This window comes from Echinops telfairi, unplaced genomic scaffold (genome assembly GCF_000313985.2).
Source record: "Echinops telfairi isolate 266 unplaced genomic scaffold, ASM31398v2 ScPeMD7_18;HRSCAF=68, whole genome shotgun sequence".
Taxonomy (NCBI): Eukaryota; Metazoa; Chordata; class Mammalia; order Afrosoricida; family Tenrecidae; genus Echinops; species Echinops telfairi.
Genome location: NW_022103915.1, coordinates 38,137,218 through 38,147,804, shown reverse-complemented (window position 1 = coordinate 38,147,804; position 10,587 = coordinate 38,137,218). Strand labels below are relative to the sequence as shown.

At 43.5% G+C, this 10,587-nt stretch overlaps 2 protein-coding genes and 1 pseudogene across 4 annotated transcripts in view; 1 reads left to right on the top strand and 2 right to left on the bottom strand.

The window, feature by feature from the left end:
- PIGH (phosphatidylinositol glycan anchor biosynthesis class H) overlaps positions 1-1,976 on the bottom strand; it is a 12,397-nt gene extending 10,421 nt beyond the window's left edge. For all 3 annotated transcript variants that reach the window (XM_004698665.2, XM_030885018.2, XM_045288082.1), the window contains exon 1: positions 1,792-1,976. In XM_004698665.2, coding sequence (XP_004698722.1) covers positions 1,792-1,971 — 180 coding nt within the window. In that variant the 5' untranslated portion in view covers positions 1,972-1,976. The remainder of the gene's footprint in view (positions 1-1,791) is intronic.
- ARG2 (arginase 2) overlaps positions 1,970-10,587 on the top strand; it is a 72,920-nt gene continuing 64,302 nt past the window's right edge. The window contains exons 1-2 of the mRNA XM_013003726.2: positions 1,970-2,143; positions 2,237-2,299. Coding sequence (XP_012859180.2) covers positions 1,970-2,143; positions 2,237-2,299 — 237 coding nt within the window. The remainder of the gene's footprint in view (positions 2,144-2,236; positions 2,300-10,587) is intronic.
- Positions 7,106-9,957, bottom strand: LOC101639808 (annotated as a pseudogene).

Genomic DNA, 10,587 nt, shown 5'->3' with positions numbered 1-10,587 from the left:
GATAAACGAGGGTTCACTGTATAGTAAAGCGTGATTCTCAGATTCAAAATGTTCATTACTGGTCCATTTCAGTTCACTAATACCTGGGATATTGACCTTATACTTTCTATTTCATTTTTTATTACTTCCTAAATTCATATTTGTACATCCCACTGATTCTAATCGTATTTGTGGCTTTTTCTTCTCAAATTTTGAGTCATGCCACGTCAGCAAGTGAAGGTTCCAAAAACCTTGTTCTATCTATATCACTAAGGCCAATTTTTTGAGGAGGCAGCTCTTCCCCAGCTTTGGCATCTTCTTTCCTTCCGACCTGAAGGATCGCTTATCTTCCAGCACTCTATCAGACAACAGTCCACTGTTATCCATGAGGTCTGCAGTGGCTAATCCTCAGAAGGAAACAGCCTATTCCTTTCCCCCAGTCTGTTCTTAGTCTGGAAGCTTCCTTAAAAACTATACACCCGAGGAGGACCTAATGTCGGGGGCTTAAGTGGAGAGAAAATGTTTTGAGAAACGATGTACAAATGCACTTTACACAATTGATGTGTGTATGGATTGGGATAACAGTTGTATGAGCCCCTAATAAAATGTTAAAAAGAAAAAAGAGTTGTATGAGCCCCTAATAAAATTATTAAATATATATATAAAATAAAAATGGGGGGAAAAAAACTATACACCTTAAATGACCTGCAGGTATTAGAAATGACAATGGTATAGCTTCCAGCATCACAGCAACACCCAAGTCACCACAGTGCAACAAACTGACAGACGAGTAGTGGGAACAACTTGTGTAGTTATTACTAAATTGGCACCTAACTTGCTAAGTAAACTTTCACCAAATACACAATTACATATTAAAATAATTGAGAAGACTAAAATTAAGGCTTGGCCCTTGCAGAGTCTCATGTATTCATATTTTGGAGAAGACTATGATACTAAGTGAGGAAAGAAGGGTACAAAAGGGATTACAGTGGGTAATTAGCGGCAGGGTGGTGGTGGGTACTGAAGATCTTGTGTAGAAAAGAGAGGGTGGCAAATATTCCAGGTTGGAAGAAATCATGTAAAACCCTGTACCTCTTGTGAAAGCCAAGAATGCAAAATCCGAGCGGGATATAAAGTGAAGCGTAGTAAATTCTTAGATTTGAGCCAGGTCAGCATTCTGATAAAGTAATCCCTGCTCCAAAGCCCTTTCATGTTCCTTACACTTATTTCTTCCCATCTCGTTTTTTTCTGTCTAGAATTCGAATCATGCCATAATCATTTGGGTTCTGGTGAAGGCCCTACACGAGGGTACTTCAAAAAGTTGATGGAAACATGGCATTATCTTTTCGTTCCATTTTCGCCTCTTTTATGTGCGCGCGTGGACACACGGACTCTCTCTCTTTCTCTCTCTCTCTCTCTCTTGTAGAAGCAAAGCGAGTTTCGGGAAGGCTTCGGAGGAGAGTAAATGATGGATGGGCGCGCGATCCACCGACTAGTTCTGACTTCCTGGAATGAAGTCAGTCACTAGGAGCACCACTACAGCGCGCCCGGGAACGTTCTCGGCGGTCGGCAGGGTGGGTCCACGGGCGCACGGCGGGGCCCCAGGAGGAGGAGAAAGCAAAGAGCACAAACTTCACTAAAAGTCATGAGGAAAAAAATTTTTTTTCTTTTAAGCCGTGCAGCTGCGGAAGGCGTCTCCCGACGCCTCGAGCCCCGAAGTCCCAGCGACCCCGGCAGGAGGCCCCAACCCTCCCACCCAGACCCACGCGGAGCCCGCCCTTGACCCCGAGCCCGAGCCCGAGCAGCCTGTACCTCGAAGAGGGTGAAGAGCGCGTAGGCCGCCAGCCACACGCTGCAGGTGACAGCGGTGAGCGAGCGCAGGGAGAGGCGCGGGCAGCTGAGGCAGAACTCCCGGCAGGACGGCGAGTAGTGGCGGCGCTGCAAGGCCAGACGGCCGCCGCAGATGTCCGAGAAGACGCGCTCGTCCTCCATGGCCGTCTCCCGGCACTCGTCGCGCAGCGCCGCTCTAGCCGCTCTAGCCGCCCCGCCGCCGTCTCGCTGGCTCCACACCCACTTCCGGAGGGCGCGGCCGGCGCTCCGCGCAGCCGCAGTTCCGCGCCAGGCGCCCCGGAGCGTCTTCCCCCGGGACTTCCCCCGGGAAGCTGTACCGCGCTCCCACTGCGAGCGCCGCCTTCGAGTTCTGTTTCTAAGCCAGGGGGTCGCCCCGGCACTGTCCACGTGCCATTCGTTCACGTAGAACCTAGTGAATGAGCACCTGGAACGTGTGCTCGTTGCCGGCGCTGAAACTACCGAGGGGACAGTAAGTAGCTTCCTCTCTAGTGGGAGACGATCCAGAAGGGTCTGTCAAGAACTGAGTTTCACTACCGGGTTTCTCCCACCCAAATCTCTGCCGGGAGGTAGGCGGGGGAAGTGTGAGGTGCAGAGTGTTTGGGAAACGAGATTACTCGATTTATGTCATAGCTCCCTGAGGGTACCCGCTTCTTCACTCAGATGTGACCCAGAAGAGGGTTTTCTGGCTAAGTCTTGACGCACGTGTCCATTGGCCAGAACTCTTCTAACAGATCCTGAGGTGCCATCAAATCTGTTTGATCCATAGCGACCTTAGGAAACGCTGCACGGTTCTGTAGCATCCTCACAATTGTTCCGATGCTTGAGCCGATTGTGGCAGCCAGTGTGTCAATCCCTCCCTTAAGGGCTTTCCTCTCCTTCAGTGCCCTTCTAGTTTACCTAACATGATGTCCTTCTCCAGGGACTGGTCTCTCATGACAACAGTCAAAGTCTGTAAGACAAGTCTCTCCATCCTCGCCTCTAAGGAGCCCTCTGGCCATACTTCTTCCAAGACAGATTGGTTTGTCCTTTTTGCAGACCATGTGATTTCAATATTCTTCTTCAGCAAAATTCAAACACATCAATTCTTCTTCCGTCTTTCTTATTCAATATCCATCTTTCACATGCATATGAGGCAAGTGAAAATATCACAGCTTGGGCCAGGTGCACCTTAGTCCACAAAGTAACATCCTTGCTTTTCAATACTCTAAAGAGATCTTTTGCAGCAGATTTACCTAAAGCAACTTATCTTTTCAAGGCTTGACTGTTGCTTCCATGACCATTGATTGTAGATCCAAAGAAGTAAAAATCCTTGACAACTTTAACCTTTTCTCCACTTATCCCAATGTTACCTATTGGTGCAGTTGTGAGGATTTTGATTTTCTTTACATTGAGTTGTAGACGTTGTTGCATAGTAGACTCTGATTCATGGCGACCCTAAATATTACAGAGTTGTTGTTGTTGTAGTTGTTGGATGCTATAGAATTGGTCCTGACTCACAGCAGCCTGAAATACAATGAATGAAACACTGCCCGGTCCTGTGTCATGGTCACAATTGTTCTTATGTTTGAGCCCATTGACGCAGCCATTGTATCACTCCATCTTGTCGAAGCTCTTCCTCTTTTTTGCTGCCCCACTACTTTACCAAGCATAATATCCTCCAGGGACTGGCCTCTCCTTCAACATGTCCCAAGGATGTGAAATGAAGCCTCACCATCCTTTCCTCTAAGGAGCATTCTGGCTGGGCTTCTTCCAAGACATGTTTGTTTGTTCCTTTGGCAGTCCATAGTACTTTCCTTGTGATTCGCCAACACCATAATTCAATTCAAATGCTTCAATTCTTTTTTGGTCTTGCTTATTCATTGTCCAACAATTATGTGAGTATGAGGTGAGAATACCATGGCTTGGGTCAGGTGCATCTTGTCTTCAGAGTGACCTCCTGATTTTACAAGGTCAGTGCTGCACATGACCTCTACAAAGGGTTGAAAAGCAACGATGTCACTTTGAGGACTTAAGTGCACCTAACCAAAATCCTGTTGTTTTTAATCACTTCATATTATATAATGACTGGGTAGGAGCATGCAAATAAGATATAGATGACTCCTGACACCAAGGGCTCAAGTAAAAAGCAAATGTTTTGAGAATGATGATGGCAACAAATGTACAAATGTGCTTGACGCAATGGATGTATGAATGGATTGTGATGAGAGTTGTATGAGCCCCCAATAAAATGATTTTTTTTTAATCCAGGATAGGCAAATCTATAGCGACAGTAACTGGATTAATGGTTTCTTGGGAGCATAGAAAGGTAGTCTGGGAGGGAGTAAATTAGAAGGAAATAATAACCAAGAGTGGTGCTGATTGTACAATTCTTCCTAATATGATTGAACATTGGATTTTATTATTTGTGAATTATATGCCAATAAAACTGTTTTTAATAAAGAATGCCATGAAAAGACACATTCAAAAGAAAAGATGTAGCTGACTCTAACACAGGGATGGGTCACTTTTATCATACCTCTGGGTATAAAGAAAGACACTTCAGAAGAAGGAAGAGGATTCCATGACCATTAAGAAAGGAAAGCCGCTGAAGGTAATCAAGCGGCCATCAAGCTTAGAAGCAACAAAGCCCACATGGAAGAAGCACACCAGCCTATGCAACCACGAGGTGTCGAAGGGATCAGGTATAAGGCATCATTAGAACAAAAAATCTTACCATAGTGAATGATGGGAGGAGTGTGGAGTGAAGATCCAAAGCACATTAGTAGGCCACTGGAGATCCCCTTGCAGAGGGGTCTCGAGGAGGAGATGAGCCAGTTAGGGTGCGATGTAGCAACGATGAGAAATACAACTTTCCTCTAATTCCTAAATGTTTCCTCCCCGCTCCCACTACCATGACTCGAATTCGACCTTGCAAGTCTGGCTAGACCAGAGGATGTACACTGGTACAGATAGGAACTGAAAATACAGGGAACCCAGGGAGGATGAACCCTGCAGAACCAGTGGTGTGAGTGGCGAAACAGGGAGGGTAAAGGGAGAGTGGGTAGGAAAGAGGGAACCGATTACAAGGAACTATATGTGACCTCCTCCCAGGGGGACAGACAACAGAAAAGTGGGTGAAGGGAGACGTCGGACAGGGCAAGATATGACAAAATACCATTTATAAACTATCAAGGGCTCATGAGGGAGCGGGGAGCAGGGAGGGAGGGGAAAAATGAGGACCTAATGTCGGGGGTTTAAGTGGAGAGAACATGTTTTGAGAATGATGTACAAATGCGCTTTACACAATTGATGTGTGTATGGATTGCGATAACAGTTGTATGAGCCCCTAATAAAATGTTTAAAAAAAAGAGAAAAGAAAGGAAAGCCGCTAGGGGAGCATGTGAGAGATCCCAGCCTGCAGTGGCAGAGGCAGCGGAGCACCAGCCGCTGTAGCACCTACCTACCCCATGAGACTGAGCAGTGAGTTTCCTGACCCACAGAATGAGTAACCCTAAATGTATTTGAGCAAAAGGCTGGCTTGAGATATGGAGTGCCCTGAACATTTATCAGCATTAAAGGAGCTTTGTAACACTTACGTGAGCAGGAGAGAAGCTGTGTGACCGACTGAGAGACCAAGAAGCAGAGAGACATGCCTGCTGACATGGCTGAGAAGAGGTGCTGCTGTGGACAAAGGACTGTCACCTTACAAGGCTTTTTGATCCTGACTTGACCGAGACTTCTTATTTTCCATTTTTTTCCAATGGGTTTATAATTGCCTGTGTAAGGATTGTTGTAATGGAGGCAGCAGCAGCAGTTGGGTGGGATGGAGCAGCCACTGAGCTTTGAATCTGGCAGGGACTGTAGGTGAAAGTCCAGGTCCCCACCTTGTTATTTGCTTGTAAGGGAAAGGAGGGGCTGCATTGTTTTTCTGGGATGGTTACTGCAGTATAGTGGTTATTAGTTAAATGCTTTCTATTTTGCCAGTCCCGCTCTTTCGTTGTTCTTTGCCTACACAGAGCAGGCCTTCTTTGTGGGTTTTTGTCTGCACCCATTGGCATTTCCAGGTGCTAGCTTCTCCAGCACCCAGTCTGGAATATATGAGACAGGAAAACACTCAGAAGTTACCACTGAACATTAATCCTCTGGTTCTCAGATCCCTAGACAGTCAGCCTTCCTCACTCCACATTTCAGTCTTATATTTGCTTTATATATAATGCTCAGGGATTTCAGCTACTCTTAGTGGACAAGACAAGGAATATATATATTCAATATTTTCAGATGCAGAAGTCTCTTCCTTTGCCCATTGAAGACACATATGGAGTAAGGATGGCACAGGACTCAGCAGTGTGTTGTTCTGTTGGACCCAGGGTTCCTATGATTAGGAACTGAGTCAGCAGCACACAACAACATCCATGAAGTGAAATTCACAGGCTACTGTTTACTTCTTCCACACTCTTACTGGTCTCCTTTCATGAACAGCAGGCTTCATGTTAGTAAAGACCACTCTATCAATCTTTTTTTTTATGGTTAAAATTTTGACTCATTTTTTCATGTTCTCTTTAAGAAATCTTTACTACTCTAAGGCCATGATTTTTCCTCCTAGAAACTTTATTGTTTGACCCTTCATATCTAGGCTTATGATCCATTTTTAATTAATATTTATTTAATTTGAAGAGGCCAGGTCCTCACCTTTACCCCACCCCTGGCCAGCACCATATGTTTAAACCATCATCCTTTGCCCATTAATTTCAGTGACGTCTTTTTTTTTAAGCTAAGTGACTGTGTAGGTGTAGATTCTCTGTTTTGCTCTTCGTTCTATTTTGTCTTTCCTTGTATCAGTATTAAAGTGTGATTCAATTACTGTAGCTTTATAGTAGTCTCGATGTCTTATAGTGTTATATCCTCCAACATGGTTCAAGATTGTGCGGGCTATTCTAGACCCTTCGCATTTTTACCAGAAATCCTCCCGGGATTGCATTGAATCTATCTATGGATCAATTTTGAGAAAATTGGAATCTTAAAATTTTAAGTCTTTCTTTCCATGAACCTGGTGTATGTCTCCACGTACTAGATCTGCTATCTCTTAGACATGTTTAATAGTTCTCTTGCACATCTGTAATTAAGTTTATTCCCAGCTACTTGTTTTTGTTTTTTCCCCAAAAGCATTGTTTTTATCTATACAGAGGTAGGTGGAGTGGGAGATGTTCCTTTATCAATCCAGGGTCTCCATGATGTTGCTCTGTTTATACCAAACACACTGACAAGTGGCTTCATGAGTTTGGTAAACTAATTATGTCTAGTCTCTCTGTGCTAGAGCAACAAGGTGGATGTCAATTTCTGCTTCTGAAAGAATCTTGAATTTAAGATTTTTCACAGAGTCATATTCATCTGCTCTATGTCAGGATCCCTGTTAGTCTTGTGACTATCTGTATGTTGATTGATTGATTCTTTTTGGTGCCTATCTATACAAGCTAGACAGGATAGGCAATTGTACAGAGTTAATAACTGGTCTGATGGTTACTGGAAGCAATAGGAGTGTGTGTGTGTGTTGCGGGGGCGGGGGAGCAGGAACTACCAGTGATGGGTACAGGGGAACAGTAAGTGTTCCAAAACCGATGACAAAGAAGGTATAGCTTTTCTGACATATTAGATCAATTGAATTGTATCAGAGAGGAAGTAATGAGAGGTAAATTATGAATAGACACAATAGTGGGGCAGGAGGAAAGAAAGAAAAACTATATATGTAAATATGCAAACTTATAAATATATATGCATTTGTTTATATATGTACATATGAGCAAATGCAACAAGGAAGCAGATGGACTTTGGTCCTCTACTTAAATCTTACCTCAGTACAAGAATGATTTGTTCTAATAATGTAGCACTGTATGATATTCACTTCCCTGATACCATCACTGAAGACAAAAATAGGTGCATAACCAAGTGTGGTGAAGAAAGCTAATGGTCTCCAGTTATTAAAAGATATAGCGCCTTGGGTCTTACAGGCTTATAGTTAAACAAGCGGCCATCTAGCAGGGAAACAACAAAGTCCACATGGAAGAAGCACACCAGCTTGTGTGATCATGAGGTGTTGACAGAAGAGGTATCAGAAGTTCAAAAACAAGCAACCAAATTGATGTGAAGGGGTATGGATGTAGTGGAGACCCACAACCCACCTGTAAGATAACGGGACAGTCCATCTCAGAAGGGTCACAGGGAAGGGATGATAAAGCCAGCAGGTGGTATAGCACTGATGAACCACAGAACTATCCTAGTTCTTTAATATTTTTGCCCCTTACTATTATGGTGTTAATCTGTTTTGCATCATTAATCATGTTAGATTTGTGTATGTACATTTGTATATTTAAGATCATTAGGTACATGAAGCCAAGATAGATAACCCTTCAGAAACAGTAACAGGAGTAATGGTTCCCTGATGGTACAGGAAGAGACTGGGGTGGGGAGGGGGAGTGGGGAATAGGGAGCAGATAGCATTGATGACTGTATAACCCCATTCGATGGGATTGAACAACAGAGTTGTATGTGAATGGATATATTGGATTGTGTAAGCTATGGCAAAAAACTATTATAGGGAATATTTAATAATAATAAGGGTTTCTGGGAGTTAGGGTGGGTGGGGGTGAGTTAAAGGGGAGTTGATATCAAGGAGTTCAAGAAGAAAGAATATGGTTTGAAATTAATTGTTGTAGAAATTGAACATTACTGCTTGATGTGATTTAACCATAGAATGTTATGATGTCTATAAGAGCTCCCAATAAGGTGATTAATTAGTAGTAAAAAGAAAACAGAAAAAAAGATTTTCCAACAGTAACTACTCCTACTTCAATGTCTGAAGGTTTGAAGTCAATAGATAGCACAGTAGACAGACATGCAAATTGCAGTTTCGACTGTCTGTTCAAATGTCCAATCAAATTTCTTCTTTTTTTTTTTACCCAGAAAACTAGTTGACTCAGTTTGTTTAACTCCTGCTGCAGTGGCTTTAAACCCACAGTAGTAACCTGCAGGACCACACTTGTACAGCTGAAGGCCTTGTTCTTCACTATACCATTAAGATCAAATGACAACCAAGATGCCTCGTTTCAGCTTTCTGTGTGTAGACCTGAGAAATAGCTCACAATTCTAGTATGGAGCGTGCCCACAGGAATTTCATAGCCGAACCTCTATTTCCAATTAGCTGCCTCACAGTGAGCCCTCTGTACCTGGGGTCTGCCGTCAGCTGTCATCACACAGCCAACACTTTCAGTTATTGTGAATAAGTGAGTCACTGTGCTGAAATCCAATAATTTGTCAGCTACTGGCGGTACTTTCTACTGTGTGACAATTACTGCAGTCTTTCCCCCTGGCAGCTACTGATGTAAGGCCACCTGATTAATAGCCTTCGTTCACAGAATCACAACCCCGTCTTGTGCCATTCTGAGAGAGTGGTGCTTAATATTTTCAAAGCCGTGTTTCTTCTTCACAGAATTTTAATATTTAATCAGAGTAGAGTTAATATCTTCTCTTTAGCACCTGTGCAACAGGCAAAAGCATATGAAGTCAGAGAACACAATGGGCTTTTCTGTGGAAGGTTTTTCTCCCATTGTAAAGACCAGGCTGCTCTCTGCCCTTATAATGATAAATATAAATACAAATCAAAAATAAGAGGTCTTAATTCTCCATGGTGAAAATAAGGGAAGAAGCTCCCTTCTCCAGTTTTTTCATAATTCACCTCAGACAACTTGTGATTATTAATGGAAAAATATGTAAAATTTCTTCAGTGAGAACCATCTCTTTTGAAATACAAGGTTCAAAGATGAGCACACCCTTACTTCCTAATTTTCTGGAAGAAAATTAGTATAATGTTAGGTATCCTGCCATAAATATAGTTAAAAATTAGCATTTTTATCTTGAAAACATGAATATAATGGGTTTGTCAAAATGGCAGGGGGGCCATATCTCACTTTCTCTGGCTCCCAAAGCTGATTGCCACAAGGCAGAGGTTAGACATCCCTCCACCTTCCATCCCTTTTTACCATATTCCTACACTAATCATCTCTACCGTGGCACTCATATTTGGTAGCTGGGTACAGGCATATCTGTTTTGGTTTTGACACAATACGACTGCCAAAGTAAACCTGAGTCGTACATGTTCCAGCGATCAGCAGATGGATTCTGGGCCCCCACTTAACTCTAGCCCCAATCCAAGAACAATTAGTTCTAATAACAATGGCCCTACTCTGTAACGTGCAGTGTTGGATCAAAGCAGAAATAAAGACATGGACACGGGAAATGTGATTTAACACCAGCGAAGGGTGGGCACCTCTGGCTGTGTGTGTCTTGCCGATGGCCGCCCTGCACAGTCCTTATTTTCTCTGCTAGCTAGGGCATGAGTTAGCATGCACGTAAGCACTTCCTCAAAGTAAACAAGGAACACAGGAGCAGACGAAGCACTAAGTTCTCATAATAAATTGCCCAATCAGGAAACTCAAGGTGTTAGTCCTTGAGAAGGAGCAATCGCCCTCCATCAGGTCCTGCTCCCAAACTACATCCAAACCGTTTGCAACCCAGGTACCCAGAAACTCCCTTGTTTGTGAGGGATATCTAGTGTCCATGCAAACAGTCCACTACCTTCAGCCTCTGTTAGCTCCTTCAGGGCCAACACTACTCGCTACCCACCTTCATGAAATGATTACTGAGAGTAAGTTTGATGGAAAAAGCAGACGGTGCCCGGCTATCAATTGGAATAGCGTCTGGGGTCTTACAGGCTTATATTCAAAC